The 24,412-nt window shown below is 44.8% G+C and overlaps 2 protein-coding genes across 19 annotated transcripts in view; one reads left to right on the top strand and one right to left on the bottom strand.

Moving 5' to 3' along the window:
- LOC137424777 (uncharacterized) overlaps nucleotides 1-24,412 on the top strand; it is a 675,237-nt gene that overhangs the window by 253,915 nt on the left and 396,910 nt on the right. The window lies entirely within an intron of this gene.
- LOC137424790 (cytosolic 10-formyltetrahydrofolate dehydrogenase-like) overlaps nucleotides 1-24,412 on the bottom strand; it is a 256,540-nt gene that overhangs the window by 68,283 nt on the left and 163,845 nt on the right. For 9 of the 18 annotated variants that reach the window (XM_078775936.1, XM_078775934.1, XM_078775935.1 and 6 more), the window contains exons 7-8: nucleotides 8,881-9,042; nucleotides 43-208 (exon numbers count right to left, since the gene is read on the bottom strand). The exons of 1 other annotated variant lie outside the window; for it this stretch is intronic. In XM_078775936.1, coding sequence (XP_078632062.1) covers nucleotides 9,004-9,042 — 39 coding nt within the window. In that variant the 3' untranslated portion in view covers nucleotides 43-208; nucleotides 8,881-9,003. Of the gene's footprint in view, nucleotides 1-42; nucleotides 209-6,406; nucleotides 8,267-8,880; nucleotides 9,043-16,082; nucleotides 16,164-24,412 lie in introns of those variants that run through there. 8 more of the 18 variants (XM_078775928.1, XM_078775940.1, XM_078775931.1 and 5 more) reach the window with 6 other exon arrangements.

Here is a 24,412-nt window from a genome sequence, read left to right as displayed (position 1 = left end):
CTCCACCCACCTGATACCGAGCATACAATTTCCTGCACTCACCATCCCCTTGACTCCCTCTGGAAAAAGAAATCGTTTGTACAGGGAGCTCAGAGTATCATCTGGAGTCACAGATACTTCTTTCTGTAATAATATGGGACTTGTGTCAAGGCCAGAATCAGCCCAGAACACCGAGAATCCAGCCTTTTCATCTCCATGTGCCAATGTCCTGTCCAACAACAACAAAATGGCACACTAAATACCAACAGACTTACTAATTAACACTTTCATCTCTCCCTGTGAAAGCTGGAGTGCCCCAATACCGTAACCTAGGCCCCATTCTATTCCCAATGTTCATCAATGATCTCACTTGTTTTTTTGTAAAATCCTCCATATCTATTTCCTGTTGACAGCACTCTCTGCCGTGACATTCCTCATCCTTCGGATAGACACGTGGCAGCCTCTTCACTCCGTCTCTAAAAGGACAGTCTTTCAAACCCTCCCCTCTACTTTCTTAACAATCATCTTGAAGAAGTTCAGTCATTCAAACTCCTGGGTCTATCGGCCATGATCTTTCTTGGACAAACAACATTTCAATATTGACCTCCAAAGCCAGTGGCCGACTGGGTATCCTCCATCATACAAAGTCCTTCCTTGCCACACCTGAATTCTTATCAACTTACAAGGTCTCCATCCACATCTTGATGAGATAGTGTAAACCCCTCTGGGTTGGTTCAATCTCATTCTTCCCTCCGGGTCTTCAACATGGCTGTTCACCACTATCTCAGATCATCCCCAATCCAAAACCGTGACCTTTTCTACCCTCATTAAACCACACCTCCTCCACTCCCATTCCCTCAATTTCAGTTTTTGCCTTCCTGAGAGTTTACTTCGATATCCACCGTGTCCAGCCTCTGCATCCTCTGCCACCCCTCATTCTTACCTACATTTCTTGTTTGTCCGTCTTCATCTGTTATGTCCATATAAGCAGGGCTTTGCAGGGCTTTGCTGTTGTTGTTGTCCCTCCCCTCCCCCTCCCCCCCCCCCCCACCCCCTCTCTTCCTGCCGTTCCTATTGCATCCTGCTGTTCCTTCTTGACTTTGCATACAAAAAAGTACAATGTGTAAAATGGTGAAATAAAATAAAAATTTATGTGGTTCAACAACTTTCCTATGCAATGCTATGACAAGTTCGTATCGAATGAAATAAAAAATCTATACCTCTCGAGAAAAGTTGGCTTTATTTTTTTGTAGTCAGAATATTCGACTTTGAGAAAACATGCTGAGTCACAGTGACATAGCCAATAGTGGCAAGGCATATGTAAATCATGTTTTATCAATTTTGAGTTCCTAAAATGTTGAACCAGAAATATAACTGGTAATGAATGCATCTCGACAATATCGAGTTCAATTGTTGTCATTAGGGGCAATTTGGGGTCCACTAGGTCCTCAGGGTCTTTAAGGGGCTCCAGGGTCTTTTTGGTCTTTCTGATTGTTTGGGTCTTTGGAGCCTTTCAGGTCTTTAAGGGTCTATGGGGTATTTTGGGTCTTCAGGGTCTTTTCGGTCTTCTGCGTCTTTCTGACATTTTTGGTCTTCAAGTTTTTTTGGGTCTTCTTGGTCTTTAAGGGTATTTTGGATATTTTGGGTCTTTAACAGTCTTCAGTATCTTCAAGGTCTTCAGCGTATTTTGGGGCCTTTGGGGTCTTTTCAGTCTTCTGGGTCTTTTTGATCCTTTCAGTAACCGGGATCTTTTGGGTCATCGGGCTCTTTTTGGTCTTTGAGGTTCTTTGGGTCCTTTGGGTCTTCAGGGTCTTTGGGGTATTTAAGGTCTTTGGGGTATTTTGGGTCTTTGGAGTATTTGGGGTCTTCGTGGTCGTTTGGGTATTTAACAGTCTTCAGAGTATTTGGGGTCATCAGGGTCTTTGTGGTCTTTTGCATATTTTGGGTATTCGGGGTCTTTATGGGTCTTTGGGGAATTTTGGGTCTTCAGTGTATTTTGGATTTTGTGGTCTTTTGGATCTTTAAGGGTCTTGGTGTCTTCGGAGTATTTTGGGTTTTAAGGTACTTGTCGGTCTTTCAAGTCCACTGGGTCATTTGGGTCCTTGGGGTCTTCTGGTTCTTTAACAGTCTTCAGTATCTTCAGGGTCCTCAGGGTATTTTAGGTCTTCATGGTCTTTTCGGTCTTTTGGATCTTCAGAGTCCTTGGGGTTGTTTGGGTCTTTGGGATCCATTGGGTATTCAGTCTTTTGGATATTTGGGGTCTTTAACAGTCTATAGGGTATTTTGGGTCTTCGGGGTATTTTGGCTCCTCAGAGTCTTTTAACCGGTTGACACACAGTCGTGTTCAAAGATTGCCCCTTAACCCCCCCCCCCCACCACTCAAATCCCTCCTAAAGCACAACTCAAAGCCTTTAAAACCTACCCTTATAAAGACACACACACACACACACACACACACACACACACACACACACACACACACACACACACACACACACACACACACACACACACACACACACACACACACACACACACATTTATATGGCAGATGATAGACCAGATCTGGATTTGGACCTTAACCAAAATGTAATTGGCTTGTTCTTTTCACCTACGTAACTCATCCACCAAGTTTTGTCATAACTTGTCTCCAACTTGTTTTGAGATATCGTGCGAGATATCGTTTTGTCCCGATATATAGCACACTCAATGGTAAAGAAACACTTTAAAAGTTTTAAAAATATATTGTATCCGGATCCGTATTCGGATCTTCACCGAAATTTAATCAGTTCTTCCGTGTCACACACCCAACCTGTGCACCAATTTTCATCCAAATCAGTCTATAAATTTTTGCGATATTTTCCTACGATTCGGTTTCGCCCAATCACTCAATGGTAAAGAATCACTTTTAAAATTCTGGGATCCAGATCCGGATTCGAACCTTCACCAAAATCTAATCTTTTCATCCTTTGCACATACCCAACCTCTCCACCAAATTTGGTTCAAATCCATCCATAACTTTTTGAGATATCTTGTTCAAAAAAACAACAATCCCATCCCATCTCTACTGCCTCTGACATCAACTCATCCTGGGAATTCTTCCAAAGTAAATTGCTCTCTCTCATGCACAGATTTATCCCATCTCGTCTTCAGTTGTCATACCCTTCCTCCCGTCCATGGTACACGGAATCTTGTGGTGAGGCTATTGCCCAGAAACAACTTGCTTTCATCTCCTGGAAAGCAAATCCAACGGAAGGAAATCTCATTTCCTTTCACAAAGCCCGAAACAAGTGTGTGTCCACCCTCAGGAGAGCCAGGAAACAATATCTCACCGTTCTCAAGACCGAACTCTCTTATCTGTCTCCCTCTTCCAAATCCTGGTGGCGTCTGGTCAAATCTGTTTCTGGTGTTTGTTCCCCCTCCATCCCCTCCCTCACCTCAAACGGCTTAACGGCTGACTCCGCACGTGAAAAAGCTGAATGCCTCAACTCTGTTTGCCTCGAAATCTTGTGTCCGAACCCCATCCCTCTCTGTACCCACCGTACCCAGTCGTACCCAGCTGCTCCTGGACTCTGTGTCCTTTCCTCCTGACAAGGTGGAAAAGTTTCTGTCAACCCTCGACTCTGATTCTGCAACTGGACCTGACGGCATCAGCCCACGGGTCCTAAAATCATGTTCTTCCGCTCTTTCACTCCCTCTCTCTGTTCTCTTCACCCTCTCTTTTGCTCAAGGTCATCTTCCATCTGCTTGGAAATCTGCCAACATCACCGCTTTGCACAAAAAAGGTGCAAAAACAGATCCCAGCAACTACAGACCAATCAGCCTTCTCCCAATTATCAGCAAAGTCATGGAATCCATCATTGCTTCAGATATGAAATCTTTCCTCTTCTCCAATGGCTTGATCTCTGATCATCAATTTGGTTTCAGACCTGGACACTCCACTCTGGACATGCTGCTTCTGCTTTCTCAACAATGGATGGAGGTCCTCAATGCCAAACAGGAAATTAGAGCAGTCTCCCTTGACATATTACGTGCCTTCGATACGGTCTGGCACCCCGCTCTGCTCACCAAACTCTCCTCTTTTGGTATCCATGGAAATCTCCACGCATGGCTGGCGGACTTCCTCTCTAGTCGTAGTCAACGTGTGGCCCTGAATGGGTTTCCCTCATCTACTCTTCCTGTTCAGGCTGGAGTTCCCCAAGGCAGTGTTCTGGGCCCTGTGCTTTTTCTGGTCTTCATCAATGATCTCTCTGACTCTCTTGAAAATCCTCTCTATCTCTTTGCTGACGACTCTCCTCTCTGTCGCTCCATTCTTCATCCCTCAGATCGGCAGGCTGCAGCCTCCTCACTCTCTGCAGACCTTGACAAAATCACAGACTGGGCAAACAAGTGGAACATGTCTTTCAATCCTGACAAATCTCACACTCTTACGATGTCTCTCCGAAAAGACCGACTGGACAACCCTCCCATCCACTTTCTGAATAATCCTCTCCAATAAGTTCTGTCACTCAAGCTTTTGGGTCTCACTATCTCCCATGATCTTTCCTGGTAAAACCACATTTCAAATCTGGCCTCCAAAGCCAGTCGCCGACTGGGCATCCTCCGTCGTGCGAAGTCCTTCCTTGGCACACCTGAGCTCCTCACCACATACAAGGCTTTCATCCGCAGCTCAATGGAGTACTGCTCTCCCCTCTGGGCTGGTGCTCCTGCCTCACACCTAGCTCGCCTTCACGCTGTTGAAACCAAAGCATTCAGAATCATTGGAATCTCCCGCGATGAAGCTAACTCCAAGGGCCTCTCACTCACTCACCGCAGGCAGGTTGGTGGTCTTTCGGTCTTCTACCGACTCCTCTCTGGCCTTGCCCCCCCAGCTCTCTCTGGGCTCTGTCCCGCAAATATTCCTACAGGTCGCACAAGATCTGCCTGCAACCCTCTTATGGTTAAACTGCCAAAATCAAGACTCTCTGCTCACCTTCACTCCTTCATTCCTCTTTTCTCCCGCCTCTGGAACAAACTCCCTCACTCTCTTCAATCCCACTCCACCCTCCAAGTCTTTAAAACAGCTGTTCACCACCATCTCTTATCTTCCCCCATCCAAAACCTTGATCTTTGCTACCCCCGCTAATTTCACCCCAATTCCACTTTTTTGAAATACCAACTTCTGTCCAGGAAGTCCTTGGTGTCCTTGTGTTTTACACTTCTCCCTCCCCCCCCCCCCGCCCCCCTTCCCATGCCTACTCCCCCCGGGCCCTCTCCCTTCCACACATCTCCCTGCTCTCGGATGTTGTGTTTGTGTGCCTCCCCTTCTCTCCCCATCTTGTCTTCCGCTCCCTCTTTTTGGGTATTTTGTTTGTCTGGTTGATTTGTTTGTGAAGTAAATGTTAGCTCTTTCACGAGCCTCGATTCAGCATACAAAAAAAAAAAAAAAACAAAAAAAAAAAACAGACAGACAGAGGTGAAAGCATAGCCTCCATCGACCTTCCGTGGCATAGGTAATTACATCCTCTTCTTCCTCAAGCTGATCACTGTGAACATTTAAACTTTGATGATAAATTAATTTGTCTATGGGGTCAGCTGTAGGCTTCACCAGGAACATTAATTATCTCAGAGTTGCAGATAATTCTGGAGGCACACTTTTCAACATTTTTGTCAAACATCATTGCAGTGCCTCTCAGTTCCCTTCACAAGCAGATTACCCTCACATCATCACTCATGAAATCACCAACATCTCTCCATCTCACATTACAAAGTCTCAAAATATTAAACTTCCCTTCTGCATTTATTTTGTGATGTTGTCAGGTTTCCTGTCCTGAACCATTTGATATTTGAGTCATAAAACTAGGTGAAATAGCAAAGGTGGATGGCTGCCTGTTGCCCTTCTCATGGTTTATACTCGAGTGTTTCTTTCTCCGAGGTAGTTGCCTTCACCATGGATAAGCCCTCCTTCCCAGAGCAGTGTGGTTTTAAAGTGTCAGAGGTTCTGCTTTCGCACCTCTATTATTATCCCCTATTGGACTTGGTCCAAAACGAGGGCTTCTGGATTGGATCTTGTCCATCTGTCCGTCTGTCTGTCTGTCTGTCCTTCATTCCGTGTGTGCGTGCATGCGTCCGCAACGATATATCAGCCATGTATGGACCGATTTTGTTCATAATTGGCATTAAGACAATACATGATGGCATACATAAGCACATCATTTTGTTTCGTGATGAGATCAAAGATGGCTGACTGGCGGCCATTTTAGTTGTAAAAACCCCGATGTTGAACATGTCCTCAACTATTTCTCGGACATGCATTTACTGATCTCGTTAAAACGTGCCATACATATAATGAATGATGGCTTACATATGCATGTCATTGTTTTTCGAGATCAGATACAAGATGGCCGATTGGCGATTGATAAATAGGTAGTAAAGATGCTGAAATCGATTTGGCATATCAAACAAGAAGTGAAAAGTTTAATATCTTAGCACAACCAAAAAAAAACAAACATGGTACTCATTTGGCAAAACTGAGAAAGAGGTAAATATTGCATTATGTTTTGATTAAAATGTCAATTCACTTGTTTATCTGGTAAGTAAGCAAATCATCAAATACAGGACATAATCAGTTGGTTAAATTCTTGGATATTCAGATGAAAAAATACTTTTTCGACGAGTCAATTCATTCAAAAATCAATGAGTAAAAGGTTCTTCAAGTGTTCCACAACTTGGTGCATCTCAAATTGGTCAATACTGTTTGTTCAATATAAGAAGGTGGTTCAAGTTCTTCCTGCACTTCCAATTATATAATGACTTTTCGTTCGAGGAAATAACTGAATTGTTTTTCCCTAGTAGTGGGAACTCTATCAGCATGTGTGTAGGAAGCTGCCATCTGATGCATTGCGGGTGGCCATATTGGAGGCGGCAAGCGGTGTATCGTGCTCTGTGGATGAGCGGTGCGAATGCGTTTTTCGTGAAGGAAAGTGCGAAGCTGGCTGAAATTCACAGAATACTTACGAGACAGTTTTTGGATGATAATCTCTCAAGAAGAAGTGTGTTTACATGGGCTAGAAAGTACAAAGATAGCAGAGACTTAGTCGATGATCTTCCACTTTTAACATGTTCTGGTGACGGCTATAACTCCTGCTAATATCCAGAGAATCGATCAACTTATCTTGAGTAATTGAACAACTTGTCATGATGTTGCAGAAGAAGTTGGAATCCGTATCAGGAGTGGAAAGTGAGTGGTCAAGTTTGGAGTAGAGCTAATACAGTGGCTCACATGACCCACAAATTTAAAGTGTACGACATCTGTCAGGAAAGTGTTGGCTGCAATGGTTTGGGATTGCCAAGGACTGATTCTTTCTTGGCAGAGGAAGAACAATAAATGTCTTGTATTACACAGGGACCTCCTACATAACGACATTCACAATGCAATTCACAGGTGGTGCCCATGAATGCTCCCCAGTGGTGTTGCATCTGTTACATAACAATACAGGACCTCATATGACAAATGTAACCAGTGCAGATGAGGTGAGAGGTTCTAAACCATTCACCTTATGCAGCCCAGATCTGTCAACATAAGACTTTCACCTCTTTGGGACACTATGGAAACACTTTGATGGCATCAAGTTTGGTAGTGATAAGAAAATGAAGGCCAATGTCCTAAAGTGGATACGCACCCAACCCAAAGACTTCTATGATACTTGTCGTTGTTACGGATCCGTCACTGCCACCATTGTTGTTATTATATACTTGTAGGATTTTTAGTTTCAGGTAATATTATTAAGATTTGTGTGTGACATGGAGATGACTTTAGTAAAAGGTAAAAATAAATGTTTGTGAAGGAGAAAGGAAGACGTGGCAAAGAGGCCGGAAGAGAAGAGAGGAGGAGCTTGGCAGAGGAGGAGACGGCCATGAGAGAGATACAGCCGTGAATCGCATTAAGGCTGTGAGCGGACTTTTTTGATAGTGGTCGCGAATGAGTTGAGGCTTCCCGTGAAAGGGATTGCCCGCGACATCGTCCTATATTGTGATTGCAATTAAACCTGCGTCTCAGGTTTTATTAGCATGCGTGAGTTATTGTTGGAGAAAAATCAAGCGCCTCCAATACAGGCTGATACGCCATTTTGTCCTCGAAGAGACTGTCTACTTGGTGCATCTTGTTTTGTCGTTGGGATTTCCATATCGACCTCATAGTGTTGATTGCCGTTGGTTCCCATATCGACCTCTCACCTAGTAACTCCTCGTCCTCTGTCGTGCCGATACCTGCCTGTTCTCTGCATGGCTTCACCCAGCGTGGGGATCCCTGCATGGAATTTGGGGAAGGTTACATTCCACTCACACTTGGCGTGTCGTGAGTTTATTGCTTTGAGAGCATTGGGGGAATGATGGTACCATCATATGTATTGTTTATTTGATGCAAGTGATATTTTGATTGTACTTTCTTTCATAGTGTTATTATTGAGTATGTGAGAGTTCTTAATACAATTACTTGTTTTGTTCTACAATTGCATTTGTGTGGCTTCACCATGGTTTATTAGAACACTCAAAATAACAAATCTTTCTGCCGTGTTCCCTCTCGAGACTGAGGGGCACCGTAACCGGAGTTTGGGGAGGTAACACATAAAAGTCATGCAGCAGTGTTTAAATGCAAGTACATTTTTGCTACATAAGAACATGTTGAGAAATCGTGAAAGTTTCAACATTTTCAGATTACTATTTATGTGAGTGCAAAGTTAAAGTACATGTAGTCCTTGAACCATCATTAGCATTAAATCTCCTTTCTGAGAAGCTCTGATATCAGGTTTGAACTCCAATTTCAGTTTTTATTGCATTAAGGCATAACGTGCACTCTTTTTCGTGTTCTCTTTTATTTATTTATTTCACCCGATTTCTACGCAGTGACCATCGTTCACTCACCTAGGGGATCTGACTTGCCATCTTTGTCAGGGATGGTGAACACACCCTTCACATCATGACCTTCAGCACGCAAACATTTGTACACTTCCAACCCAAACTGGCTCTGGCCAATCACCACAATCTTCATCTCTGCTTCACAATTTCTTCTTTGTCGTCAAATTTCTGAAAAAACAACAAAAAAAACAGGGCATTTAGCAATGCAGAGACTCGACATGGTATATAGATTGCAGTAGATCTGATAACTAGTGCAAACTGACTGATCGACTGACGAACTGACATATAACACCATTAGTCCATGACGATACCTTTTCATGCTCCCTCGGTAATGTGTGAGGCTAATAAGGGATCCACTAAATCCACGCATCCATATAAATCATGAAAAATATGTCAGTTATGGCTCTTATATAGAAAAAGTTAACCCATCTATGCATTATATTAATAAATTTGATTTTTAATAAAAAACATTTAAACGTTATTATTGATTTTAATTAATTAATATACATTTGACCGAGCAGCATAATTATCACACAAAGATAAGCCTTTATAAGGAGTAGAGATAAGAAAAGTGATACATATGGCCCTTGACAATACACAAACACAGACGCTTTGATCCAAAATGGCTGCCAGACCATGTGAGTGATGACATAACTTTATATTCTCTTAGACAATTGTTGTGTAGATCACGCTCAAGAAATTTCAAACTGATCAGACTAATCGTTGTCCCAGTCGAATTAAGACATCATAATTAAGGCACCAATGACGTCATCCTTAACACTTATTCCCCATGCAGAGTTCTTTATAATGAGGCACATTTAAATTTTTTCTTTGGAGAAATTTTGGAGATATAGAGGTGCAACGTTTTTCGATTTTTCCAAGATGGTGCCCCTACCACGTGACCTATGACGACATAATTATCACTAAAATTCTACAGGCAGAGGTGCTCCTATGGTAAAATTCCATGTCAATCAGACCAACGGTTGTCGAGAAAATGAATTTTAAAAATGCAGACACGCAAGCCACATGTACACCACATGTATGCAACCGAATGCCTAACCCTCTCCGGCCTAGCTCCCCATGCTCTGTCTGTGCTTTCCCCCCCCAAATATTCCTACAGGTCACACAAGATCTGCCAGCAACCCTCTTCTGGTGAAACTGCCAAAATCTAGACTCTCTGCTCACCTTCACTCTTTCCTCCCACCTCTGGAACAAACTCCCTCACTCTCTTCAATCCATCTCCTCCCTCCAGGTCTTCAAAACAGCTGTTCACCACCATCTCTTATCTTCCCCTATCCAAAACCTTGATCTTTTCTACCCCCGTATAAAACACCCCAGATCCGCCTCTTTCAATCTCCAACTTCTTTGCTGTAATTCCTAGTAGTGTTCATAAGCTTTATACCGTGTACTCCTCTCCCAGCCCTCTCCCTTCAACAAATCTACCGACGTCCCTGTTCTCTTCTGTTGTTGTGCTTGTGTGCTTCCCTCTCTCTCCCTCTTGTCTCCTGCTCCCTCCATTGTATGTTTTATGTGTCTGTGCATGTTTTCATGTTTAATGTGTTAGCTCTTACATGAGCCTCGATTCTGTATACAAAATAAATAATGAAAATTAAAATAAAAAAAACTGCTTTTCGCTTCGCAAGCGCAGGGTAAAAATCATATCTGCAATCTCATTGCATTTGATTGGCGACAGCTACTATTCAAAGTACGCAGGAGCAAATGGCAAATGCTGGCCCATTTACAAGCATTATTGTCACACAAATCGTATGATGTTAATCATTGGTTGACTGACATGGTGTAACTCAGAGCAAAACATTGTATCAATGAGAACCACAGCTGTTCTTTGCACCAAACTATGAAACATTGGCAGAACAACTCTAATTAGTGAAACAGTACTCCAATAACATTCAAAAGGAATTTGGCCTGGATAAGTGTGCCAAGTACATGTCATTCATATAAGGTAGATCAACAAAATCGGACAACATAGAATTGACACGAATAAAACAATAAAGGAGTTAGACAATGACACATCATACAAATAAATACCTTGGGGTAGAAGAGGGCCACCAAACATGTCACAAACAAATGCACAAAACAATTACCAAAGAATGCCTGCGTAGAACGAGGCTGATGCTGAAAACAGAACTTTCTCCAAGGAACAAAATCAAAGCCATAAACCATAAACAAAGTACAGCTGCAGAAAAATAAACTGGCCACAATCAAAAATCAATAAACTGGATATCAAAACAAGGAAACTCCTCACCATCCACAAAATGTTTCACAAAAATCAATGCATCCCGAGAATGTACCTGCCGAGACGAGAAGGAGGTAGCGGCCTGATGGAGCTCAACCAAGCGCATAGGATGACAGCTGTATGATTGGCCTAATACGTAAAAAGTTCAACAGACTACCAAATCCAATTTGTAAGCAAACAGAAATACAACAAACCAGAGAAGGTATCCCTAACCCACCTGGCAAAATATTTACAAAGACAGGTGCGAATGGAAGATGTCATACAATAAACTGAAACAACGAGTACAGCCGCAACAATAGCAAAAAATAAGAAAGAAAAATATAAAACAAAATATCAGCAGATATACACCGCCAACTGGGAAAACGATAGAGCAGGAAGGTATAAATATATAAAACTAGTACGACCAAGTACCAAGTTTGATTTGAGTGTATTACCTGTGCCAAGTTTGATTTAAATCCATTCAGCTGTTCTCAGGTTATCACATTTTTACCTGGAATGACCTATGACCTTTGACCACTTGACCCCAAATTTTAATCAGTTCAAGTTTACATCATTATACATACCTGCACCAAGTTTTAATTTAAATCCCTTCAGCTGTTCACAAGTTATCACACTTTTTACCTGACATGACTTCTGACCTTGGGAGCCCAAAATCTAATCAGTTAATCTTTACATCATTGTACATACCTCTACCAAGTTTGAATCAGATCATTTCAGCCGTTCTCAAGTTATACACCTATTACGGACTTTGACATTTAACCCGCAAATTATAATCAGTTAATCTTTACATCAATATACATACCTGTACCAAGTATGAATTGGAGTACTTCAGCTGTTCTCAAGTTATAGATGTATTTATGTACTTTGACCTTTGAGCTTTGCCCTCAAAATCTAATCAGTTAATCTTTATATCATTATACATACCTGTACCAAGTTTGAATTAGATCACTTCAGCCGTTCCCAAGTTATAGACATATTACAGACTTTAGCCTTTGACTTATTGACCCCAAAATCGAATCAATTCATCTTTACATTATTCTCCATAACTGTACCAAATTCGGTCAGAATCCCATCAATGGTTCACAAGTTATCGCGGAAACAGGATTTTTACCTAACATGCCCTGTGACCTTTGGCCTTTCACCTCGTGATCCCAAAATCGAATCAGTTCATCTTTACCTCATTATACATACCTGCACCAAGCTTGACTAGGATCCATTCAGCCGTTCTCAAGTTATCGCGGATACGAAAACCTATCACGGATGGATGGACAGACGGATGGACAACCTTAAAACATAATGCCTCTGGCAACTTCATCAACAGAGGCATAATAATAATAATAATAATAATAATAAAATAGAAAAAATAAAGAGTTGGACAGATTGGGAGTAGACAAAGAAGGCTCTTCGAAATGGCTAAAAACAGGTCAGCTCAACTGTGATGGATAACGAATCATTATACGAGTAAATGCCCAAGACCAAGGACACTGCACCAATGGCTTTAAGAAAATGGTGGGACTGAGTCAATGAGACAAGTGTGGTTCTGCAAGGTAGAAACAGAAAGTATGAGTCACCTCCTATCAGGATGTAAAAAAACAAAACAAAAAAAACCTCATGTTGGAGCAGCTGTACACCCAAAGGCATAACAAGGAATGTCGAGTAATCCGCTGCCACATCTGAAAAAGTCTCAATATCCCAGTTCCATAAAAGTCATGGAAACATGAACCAAAAGCAATCACTGAAAACAGGGACACAAGGACATGTATGACCTAATGATCCAATCAAGCGTGAACATAGAAGACAAAGCATTGCGACCAGATATAGCACTGAGGTACAAAAAAGAAGAGAAGGCATTGCTAATTGAGGCTGAGGTGTCAGTCCCCAGCAATTTTAGCCTAAACGCGCAAATCAAGAAAATGACCAAAAAACAAGTCCTCAAAAATGAAGTGAAAAGATCCTGGAAGATGAAGAGTGACACAATTGTACCAGTGATTATTGGATGTCATCGATGCCTTCATTTTAACGTCATAATTCGACAATTACGCAACGCTTAGACCGATCAATTTGAAACTTGTGGAGCGGGATCTACGCAACAATTATATTGGAGAATGTAAATGTATGACGTCATCGGTCACATGGTCTGGCAGCCATATTGGATCAAACAAAAAAACCCTTAAAAAAACAGAAGTGTTGGCTCACACCAAGTCAACTGAGCAGCGTAAGAATTCTATGTATGAATTCTACAGGACCATGTAGTTCTTCTGAGTGCTTTCTCGGTTGGTTCTCTTGTTTTCTATTCTATAGAGATGCAGTCTTTCCCCGACTGGTATCAACCTCATCTCTGCTATTTTGTTGGCCAACTCTTCTTCCAGTCATCATCATCGTCTTTTTCTTCTTCTCTACTTTGTTGTTCTCCCCAGTCTTCATGTTCTTTATCATCTACTGTTCTTGCTCTCATCCCTTCTGTCTCTGTTGGTGTCATATGATTTAGGTCAGCAGGTGAGACTTGTTCCTTCTCTCGTGGTAGGTAGGTCTGCATCATTTCTTTCTGTTGTGTGTGAGCAGCATTTCCGAGCCAGTTGGTTTTGTGCATTTGAACACGATGGTGGAAACCGTCACGTTTAGCACATCGATGTAGGTTGCTGGTCCTATGCTGTACTGAAAATGCCCTGAGGGCCACTACTGGTCTACGCTGTACTGAAAATGCCCTGAGGGCCATTACTGGTCCTATGCTGGACTGAAAATGCCCTGAGGGCCATTACTGGTCCTATGCTGTACTGAAAGTGCCCTGAGGGCCATTACTGGTCCTATGCTGTACTGAAAGTGCCCTGAGGGCCACTAAATGGTAGGCCCATGGCTGCATGGTTGGGGTATCAATTTGACATTTGGACAGGGTGCCAGCACCGCGGGATATTGCATGTCCACCAGCAATGAATCCTAGAAGATGAATCCCAACCAGGCTAACACAACAACGTTGGGCCAACGTCAGCACCGTCGTTGGGCCAACGTCAGCACCGTCGTTGCGACGTCAGCACCGTCGTTGGGCCAACGTCAGCACCGTCGTTGGGCCAACGTCAGCACCGTCGTTGGGCCAACGTCAGCACCGTCGTTGGGCCAACGTCAGCACCGTCGTTGGGCCAACGGAGTTGTGTTAGCTGTGAAGCCTATCATCCCATCTGATCCATGTGAGGAATCAGATCCAGATGAGATAACTGTAATTGCAACATCCTATCGGACCATATAGTATTTGACAAGTCTTACTACACTTTTTCTTCTTTGACGACAACAATTATTCCCACGTTATTGTGGGGTTGGTTGGTGGGGGGCGGTGGGGGGTGGGGGGTGGGGGGGGCGTGGGTGGGGAGAAGGGGAGGGGAGGAAGCTTGGCACAAGTCTTACACGAACTGGTTGGCCAAGCCTGCCATTCGGATAAGGTTATGGCAGAATTTGTTGATAGGATGGCAGAATAGATAAGATGATGGCAGGATTTGTTCCTGATGACAGCGATAACTCTCCTACTATTCATGAAGGAGACCGTGGGATCTCTCACGTCCATTAACGAATGTGAAACACCAGGATGGCAGTTTATACCTATGTCAGGATTCGAAGTCAGGCTAGATAGCTTGGAGGCGAGTGTGCGAACCTCCAAGTCACCGCACAGTATCTAGTGCCACATGTAAATCTGTATTGGGTACATTCAGACTTCACGCAAAGAAGGTGCTCGCACGCACCTTTGCACCTCTTCTAAGACTCCTCGCAGGACACGTCACACAAACTTCATTTTGGGGGGAAATAAATCGATTGCACGAAACACAATTCCGTTTGGGAAGTCGAGCGACCTTCGGATTGCTAAACCCGGATTAAAACGGTGGATCTCAACACGATACTGGAGACGGTTAAAAATAAACATCTTCATATTAAATGGGGGTTAAAGGAGGGCAAAAAGCTTCTTTCGTGTGACGTAACATTTTAGTCTTCGTTCCTCATTCCCCCACCCGCAGCGAGCAATCTGACACCAGGAGGCTACAAAAAGAAAAATAACTTGGCTGGAAAACTACAAACACAAAAAAAATTAAAGTTTATAAAAGTTAAACTTTTAAAAGTTAACAAGAAAGTTTCGCACGGGCACAAGTCGTGTGCAGACGGGCTTAGGAGAGGTAGCACCAAATCCCGTTGTAGGTCAACACCGTTACTGGACCCCAACTCACCAGCTGTACCAGGAGCAACACACCCAGGAAAAGCAGTCGATCAAACAGCGGAAAACGAGATCGCTTCAGCTTTTGTGGAATTGAAATGGACCCATAGGGGGAGAGTTCGAGCTTCAGTCCCGACCTGGTAGGACGAGGCGAGGGGAGGAACCCGAGCCTGGAGTGTTTACCACTGCTGATCCTTTTTTCATTCCCTTCCGCAGGATCGTAAATGAAAGTTCACGGCGGTCAGGGCTTCGCAAAACAAATGGGTTACGTCGATGTAATGGGGCGTGGCCTCGTGGGGAGCTCATCATCAATATCCCACGTGACGGGGCGTGGCCTTGCGTCAATTCAAACGTGAACTTGGAAAAGTGACAGCTCCATTAAAAAAATCTCCAACACATAAACCAATCACATTGATGGGAAGTAACCATAAAATAGATCATTACTCGCAAAATCGAAGATGTTTCAAGTATATTGTTTGGTCTTGTGCGTTATTCTGTCTGTGTCTGTCTGTCCGTTTGTCCGTCAATCGCCTACAGGTCACAATAATTTTAAACCGATCTTCACGAACCTTCACCAGATGGTAGACTTGGTCATAAGGAAGTAGCCTATTGAGTTTGAGGTCAAAGGTCATCTTAAGGTCAATGAAATGTTAAAACATAAATATAAAAAAAATGTAAAAAATAAAAAAATGTAAAAAATTAAAAATTAAATGTTGAAAAATAAAAAAAACATTTTTCAACATTCTTCCTTTTGTTTTGCACCTTGTGATCTCTCCTGTTGTCGTCTCCCCTTTAGATCTCTCCTTTCGTCCTTTATATCCAAAGTCGAGGCTCATGGAAGAGCTAGAGCATGAGAATCACAAAGAGTAAATCAGCAACGACTAATGATGGCAAGGCGAAGAGGTACTCAAACTAGGCTCTTTCAGATCCTGAGATCACAAATGCTCCATCATCAATTTTGAATGCCAGCTTTGCAGATTAATAATCTCAAAAAGTATTCATCAAGACATAAACACCCAGCATAACCTTCATACTAATACTTCATACTTCATTTACAGTCAGGTCAGTCTCTTGACTGCCACTGCTAACATGTAACCCAGTGCCACCTGCCGCATGGTCGGAAAATTGGCAACTAAACCGACAACCCTCACGGGCTTGCCAGTGGAGAGGGTGACAGACAGTGACACCCTGCAGGACTAAAAACAATACCTGTTAAAGGGGGGATGAGCTCCCTTCGGGAGCCAATGGCCATCCAGTAAGGACATTGTTTCTCCCAAAAAACCACCCATCCGGTTGGACCGGGTTTTTTTTCGGTAAAACCGGTTTTTAGGTTTTTTTTAGGCTTTAAGGGTCTTCGGGGTCTCAAAGGGTCTTAAAGGGTGTTAGGAGACTTCAGGGATCTTAGGGATCATTATAATATAAGGGCCATAGGGATCTTTGTGATCTTCGGGTCCTAAAGGATCTTTGGGTCTGAAGGGTCTTAAGGGTCGTTGGGGTCTCAAAGCATCTTTGGGACCTTAGGGCTCTTGATGGTCTTAAGGGTATTTGGGGTCTTATGGGTCTTCGGGTTCCTACAAGTTATAAGGGTCTTGGGGGTCTTCAAAGGTCTAAGGGGTCGCAGCAGTCCAAAGGGTCGAAAGGTGGTACATTCCAATAGTACGTAATTAATAGACGGATGTGTGGTGAGTGTGCCACTGATGTTCAAGCATTACGTAAATAATCTATCTAAATATCTATAAAGCTCAGTTGACTTTTTGCTCCACCAAATAACAGTGAAACGGAGTTGAGTAAAGGGGTGAAAATTCTACAGATGCTGTGATAAATAACTAACTCTGTCGGTTTGAATGTTTGAAAGAGAATAGACGTCTGGATCAATTTTTGAATTAAATATAAATCCCGATTTATATATATATTTCTCTAGAATGCAAGCAATGTCTGTGTGTCTGTGTGTCTGTCTGTGTGTATGTCTGTGACCGCTGTTTCTCGACAACCACTGCTCCGATCTCAGTGAAACTTGCCAGGTATATTGCTGGGGACCTGACGATGTGCCTTTTCAAGGTTTGCTATTAATCGGACAAGTGGTTACCAAGTTATGGCCATTTATTTAGCAAACACATACGTTTTGTACGTGAACGAAGGAACGGCGAAGGACGAGAGCGAAGACCGAAGGAACGATGAAAGTTTTAATACTTACTGTCCATATACTTAGTCTATATTATAGCCGGCGAAGCCGGTGTTGTCAATAAACGCGTACGTATTATGTCGAAAACCAGATTATGCTTTGGCTTGAGAATTCCGAAGCTCAATGGAGGCCGCCATCTTGCGGATGCGGAAGTATGCATAACAAATTGGAAAACGTTCAATAGGAGTTTCTTTCACCCGTCTTTGTTTGATTCACAATCTAATGCACCTCCAATTTATTATTAAAATACGTTAAGACCAACCTCGGCCCGCACGGGCCTGGTTATCTTCAGCGAAAATCGTCACCAAACACCGGAACCAATGAGATTCGAGCATTTGAAAATATTTTTTTAAAGCTTATTACGCGTTTCGGACGCTGAAAACGACGTCAAATATTCTAAAATTGACGAAGAATTATTTTTTAGAAATCTCGCGGCCGTAGGGGATAGTTTTTCACGGCCAGAATTACGGTATAAGCGGTTTACATAAAGAAAGAAAGCTCGGTTTGATTAACGACAGTCACACATTGCCGTTGAAACGGCGCTATCGGCTGATCTGTCGGCACTGATCTTACTACAAGCTAACTTCTTCTGGTGGAGGAAGCTGCCATGCCCGGAGAGAACCAGCCCTGACAGCGACTGAAGTTAGAAGACTACAGACATACTGTGAAAACGTATGTTAAGCCCAGTTAAAATTTCTTAAAATAGGCCCGAAGCTAGCACATCTATAGTTATTTCCTTAAGCTTCTTGTGACATTTATTGTATGTAGGTATTGGGGAGGACTGTCTGCTCTTCTCTTTTACCAAGTCTTACCAGGTAAGGTACCTACACCGACCTACTATCAACTACCTAAGCTACTGATGCCATCGTGATGGGTAAAATAGTGGCAAGAGGCTTTGGCTTCGCCGGCTCATTGCGGCTTTGCAGTCGGGTACTAGTAGATTGATTGTAGTTAAACACAATGCCCCAATCCATTCGTCGTCTACGACAACAAAGGAACAAAACTGCGCATATGGTCAGGTTTACTATGTTTTTTCGTTCAAAATCATGGTCGATTAGCAAACATATACATTTTTGGAAACGTTATTACATGGAAAATCTGAAAATCAATGTTTACATTTGCCAATTCCGACCAATTCGATTCGACCAATTCGACCAATTGACCAATTCCATTCGACCAATTCGACCATTCGACCAATCGCTTCGATCGACCATTCGACCAATTCGATTTGCCAATCAATTTGACCGACCTTTGCTTGTGTGGAACGGACTGTGAAAACGATGCGGACTATATTGTCGGATACGACACACAGGACAGTGATGACGAACTCTAAATGGCATATTCTGTAATCGTGTATGTTTGATGCCATTGACTGCCTGTGTATATTTTGTCATTGACTGCCTGTGTAGATGCGAAGTTATACTGACTGCATGTGTATATATGATTTTGCTGACTGCCTGTGTATGTTTGGTGATATGAATTATTGTGACACATTTTGATGTTATTAACTGCCTGTACAAAATGATAACATGTATTCGATTATGCAACTTATCGCGAATATAAAGACAGTATTTTGCAATTCAAAACCTTTGATTCGTGTCTTACCATTCCCCATAGCACTAATTTGATACTTTCATTGGATTTCTTGTCCCTGAAAATATAGGTTTAGTATATTTTAAAAAGTTTTTAGGGTAATTAGAGGCAGAAATAGAACAAAATATGTATTTTACAGTGGCCATTTTGAAAATCCAAAATGGCCGCCATACAGGTATCTCTCCAAATGTGAACATTGATTTTTAGTTTCCTTATGCTATAACCTTTCCAAAAATGTATAGGTTTGCTAATCTACCATGATTTTGAACGAAATATAATTTATTGACATAGTGAACCTGACTAATCGTGCACGCGCAATGGAATCTGACGAAGCACGAGCTGCTCGCCTGACACGCGACGCTACGCGCGTGACGAGGCGTCGTGCAGCTGAAACGGATGAAGAACGAGCTGCTCGCTCTTAGTGCTTTTCCTTGCGATGAAATTGCAAAATGGCAAAATATGTTGGCGCTAATTGAAGAATTGGCCATTAAAACTAATTTGCGATTACTCGTAACTGCGATATGCGAACTTCCGGACAGTGAGGCCTTATTTTTGGTACGTACGTCAACGTACGTATGTCCACGTACTTACCTCCACGCACGTACGGGCACGCACTAGTATATATAAACGCGAGTTGTCTGTGTGTCCGCGTTTTATTCAGAGATGGCTGAACGGATCTTCGTCAACCTTTCAGAGGTTCATCAGTGCGTGCATGGGGGTGTTCTCGGCAGGACAAAAAAAAAAATTGAAAAAAAGATCGTTTTTTGGAGTTAAAAAAAAAAATCGTTCGATTGTGCCGAAGCCTTTTAAAATTAATGACAGTTATATACAAGTACACATTCGCATAAATAAATACAAAACAATCACCAGACATTTGAATACAAATAAATCAAACTATTCCGGAAGTGTACGAATTTGATAGTACAGCTTCTTCTTCTTCCTGATCGGCATCACACTTAACTCAGAAACGTGAGCCACATTCACCCATCATACATGAACCCCCTTCCTCTCCTGTCTCCCCCACCTCCTCTCCCCTTCCCCCTTCTCCCCCCTGCCCCCCTTTCCTCCCCCTGCCCCCCTTTCCTCCCCCCCTGCCCCCTGCCCCCTCTCCTCCCCTGCCTCCTCTCCCCCTGCCTCCTCTCCCCCCTGCCCCCCTCTCCCCCCTGCCCCCTCTCCTCCCCCCTGCCCCCTCTCCCCCCTGCCCCCTCCTCCCCCTGCCCCCCTCTCCTCCCCCCTTCCCCCCTCTCCTCCCCCCTTCCCCCCTTCTCCCCTCTCCTCCCCCTTCTCCCCCTGCCCCCCTCTCCTCCCCCCTGCCCCCTCTCCTCCCCTCGCCCCCTCTCCTCCCCCTCTCCCCCTGCCCCCCTCTCCTCCCCCCTGCACCCTCTCCTCCCCCCTGCACCCTCTCCTCCCCCCCTGCACCCTCTCCTCCCCCTGCCCCCCTCTCCTCCCCCCTGCACCCCTCTCCTCCCCCCTGCACCCCTATCCTCCCCCCTGCCCCCCTCTCCTCCCCCCTGCACCCTCTCCTCCCCCCTGCCCCCCTCTCCTCCCCCTGCCCCCCCTCTCCTCCCCCCTGCACCCCTATCCTCCCCCTGCCCCCTCTCCTCCCCCTGCCCCCCTCTCCTCCCCCTGCCCCCCTCTCCTCCCCATGCCCCCCTCTCCTCCCCCCTTCGCCCCCTGCCCCCTTCTCCCCACTGCCCCCCTCTCCTCCCCCTTCTCCCCCCTGCCCCCCTTCTCCCCACTGCCCCCCTCTCCTCCCCCTTCTCCCCCCTGCCCCCCTTCTCCCCATTGCCCCCCTCTCCTCCCCCTTCTCCCCCTGCCCCCCTTCTCCCCATTGCCCCCTATCCTCCCCCCTGCCCCCCTCTCCTCCCCCCTGCACCCTCTCCTCCCCCCTGCCCCCCTCTCCTCCCCCTGCCCCCCTCTCCTCCCTCCTGCACCCCTATCCTCCCCCCTGCCCCCTCTCCTCCCCCTGCCCCCCTCTCCTCCCCCTGCCCCCCTCTCCTCCCCATGCCCCCCTCTCCTCCCCATGCCCCCTCTCCTCCCCCCTTCGCCCCCTGCCCCCCTTCTCCCCCCTGCACCCTCTCCTCCCCCCTGCCCCCTCTCCTCCCCCTGCCCCCCTCTCCTCCCCCCTGCACCCCTATCCTCCCCCCTGCCCCCTCTCCTCCCCCTGCCCCCCTCTCCTCCCCTGCCCCCCTCTCCTCCCCATGCCCCCCTCTCCTCCCCATGCCCCCCTCTCCTCCCCATGCCCCCTCTCCTCCCCCCTTCGCCCCCTGCCCCCCTTCTCCCCACTGCCCCCCTCTCCTCCCCCTTCTCCCCCCTGCCCCCCTTCTCCCCACTGCCCCCCTCTCCTCCCTTCTGCCCCCTCCTCCTCCCCCTTCTCCCCCCCTGCCCCCCTCTCCTCCCTTCTGCCCCCTCCCCAATCCCCTTCCCTTCCCCCCCCAGGGGTCGTGTCCTTGATCTTGGGCATTTATTAGAATTAATTAATCATTAATTAATGATTCGTTCGCTTATGACTGGCGAAGAGGGTGGAAGGCGTGGCCTGCAGGATGGGCGGAGCTTATGACACCAAAATCGCGTCACAAATTTTGAAGAGTGCCCGTTTTATTATTGCCATGGCAACAATTTGTGTATCAACATTCAGACTCGGTTCTGTGTGTGTGTATGTTCAGTTCAATTGAAGCTGTTGTCGTGGTCGGTGGTGCTACACGGAGCGCGATCTTTATTTCTTCATTCGACGTGGATTTTGAGAATTTTGACTTCCTTTGGCGAATGTGAGTTTCAATTTCTCTGAAACAAAGCAAATCAAATCGACCAAATGTATTTCTAACAAGCGCTGAGCATTGATTAGAGCCAAACTTGTGGTTTTTGTGATTCGGCTGAAGAATCGATTTCACGAATTGTTTATTTATTTGTTTATCAGTCTCGCTCCAAACGGGATGCGAGAATATTGCAGTGTGTGTGTGTGTGTGTGTGTGTGTTCATTCGTGTGTGTGTGTGTGTGTGTGTGTGTGTGTGTTCATTCATGTGTGTGTGTGTGTGTGTGTGTGTGCGCGCATTCGTGTGTGTGTGTGTGTGTTCATTCGTGTGTGTGTGTGTGTGTGTTCATTCGTGTGTGTGTGTGTGTGTGTGTGTGTTCATTCGTGTGTGTGTGTGTGTGTGTGTTCATTCGTGTGTGTGTGTTCATTCGTGTGTGTGTGTGTGTGTGCATTCGTGTGTGTGTGTGTGTTCATTCGTGTGTGTGTGTGTGTGTGTGTGTGTGCATTCGTGTGTGTGTGTGTGTGTTCATTCGTGTGTGTGTGTGTGTGTGTTCATTCGTGTGTGTGTGTGTGTGTGTGTGTGCGCATTCGTGTGTGTGTGTGTGTGTGTTCATTCGTGTGTGTGTGTGTGTGTGTGTGTGTGTGTGTACATTCGTGTGTGTGTGTGTTCATTAGTGTGTGTGTGTGTGTGTGTGTGTGTGTGTGTGTGTGTGTGCATTCGTGTGTGTGTGTGTGTTCATTCGTGTGTGTGTGTGTGTGTGCATTCGTGTGTGTGTGTGTGTGTGTTCATTCGTGTGTGTGTGTGTGTTCATTCGTGTGTGTGTGTGTGTGTGTGTGTTCATTCGTGTGTGTGTGTGTGTGTGTTCATTCGTGTGTGTGTGTGTGTGTGTGTGTGTGTGTGTGTGTGTGTGTGTGTGTGTGTGTGTGTGTGTGTGTGTGTGTGTGTGTGTGTGTGTGTGTGTGTGTGTGTGTGTGCATTCGTGCGTGTGTGTGTGTGTGTTATCTCTTATGCAGGGTTCAGAGGGTGGAATAGAACCTCCCAGGACCCAAAGTATCCACCTCCTCTTCAGTAAGGCATCACGGTTCATGGACCAAACTGTTCAACTTTTTCAGAGTTTTGTTCCAAGTTCTCTTTCCAGGATCGTCACCGAACCCCGGATTGCATCCAGTTGTAGTTCATTTGTGGTAATATTCCCGGGGATGGTTTTTTTTAAATCTTTTTTTTTTTTTTTTTGTTGTATACAGAGTCGAGGCTCGTGAAAGAGCTAACATTTATCAAACAAACAAATCAAACAAACAAGTAAACAAAGTATGTAAAAATGGGAGCGGTCGACAAGATGGGGAGAGAAGGGGAGGAAGCACACAAACACAACATTTGAGGGTAGGGACATCGGCAGATGTGTGGGAGGCAGAGGGCCTGGGGGGAGGCAGGATAGGTATAAAACGCAAGGACACCAAGGACTTCCAGGAAAGAAGACAAAAGTCACCTCAAAAAAGTGGATTTGGGGTGAAATTAGCGGGGGTAGAAAAGATCAAGGTTTTGGATTGGGGAAGATAAGAGATGGTGGTGAACAGCCGTTTTAAAGACCTGGTCTCAACACCTTTCTTCTTCAATTCCTCAACACCTTTCTCCTTCAATTCCTCAACACCTTTGTCCTTCAATTCCTCAACACCTTTCTTCTTCAAGTCCTCAACCTGCTCCCAGCCCCAAGTATTTGAACCCCTTCCGCAACCCAAGTCCTGAAACTCCCTCTCCTAGCTCTCTGCCCCTCACCACAACTCTCTGTCCTTGCCCCCCCATTCTTCCTCAAGCCCTGCAACCCCCTTTCCCCCAAAACCTCAACTCCCTTTCCCAACTCGTTCCCTTCTGCCCCCCACTCCAAAGTCCAACTCTTTGTGCTGCAATTCCCCTTTCTTCTTGAAGTGCTCAACTTGGAGTTGATGCGGTTGTTTCATATGTAGCCTGTGGCTGCTGGTTGCATCAATTTGTGGAAGCATGGTTATTTGTCCATCTGAGGGATGTCACTCACATTGATGAATCACCCAGTCGGCGAAACACCTGGATGACAATTTATAGCTGGGTCTAGATTGGAACCCTGGCTCGACAGGTTGGAGGTGAGTTGCATACCTGGAGGAGTCTAGTCCATTCGACCAGGCCAGAATAGAGAAAGTGTGAAAAAAACAAAATTGAAAGTAATCGTGGCTTTAATCACTTTTTTTTTAGGAAGACATGGAGGAAAAACAAAACAAGACGAAGATGACGAAGAAGAAGAAGAAGAAGACAAAAGGCAAAGGAGAAAAACCTTCAGTGTGGAAAAGAGTTAAAAACTTTTTCCACAAACTGAAGGCAAAGAAAGTGCCGAATCAGACCTGCAAAGGGTTAAACAATCGCGCATTGTGAGTAAATTGCTGCTTACCGTACTCGTATGCTAATAATGCACATGCAATATGCTAATAGGTATGTCTTCAGACAACATGCTAAAACACTCGGAAGAAATTACCAGCCGATGAATTTACACCATCAGTGTCCTCAGGCATGTAACCCTTATTCACACGTGTCCTCA

This window comes from Myxine glutinosa, chromosome 4 (genome assembly GCF_964187855.1).
Source record: "Myxine glutinosa chromosome 4, kmMyxGlut1.1, whole genome shotgun sequence".
Taxonomy (NCBI): Eukaryota; Metazoa; Chordata; class Myxini; order Myxiniformes; family Myxinidae; genus Myxine; species Myxine glutinosa.
This window is presented reverse-complemented; position numbering and strand designations above follow the sequence as displayed.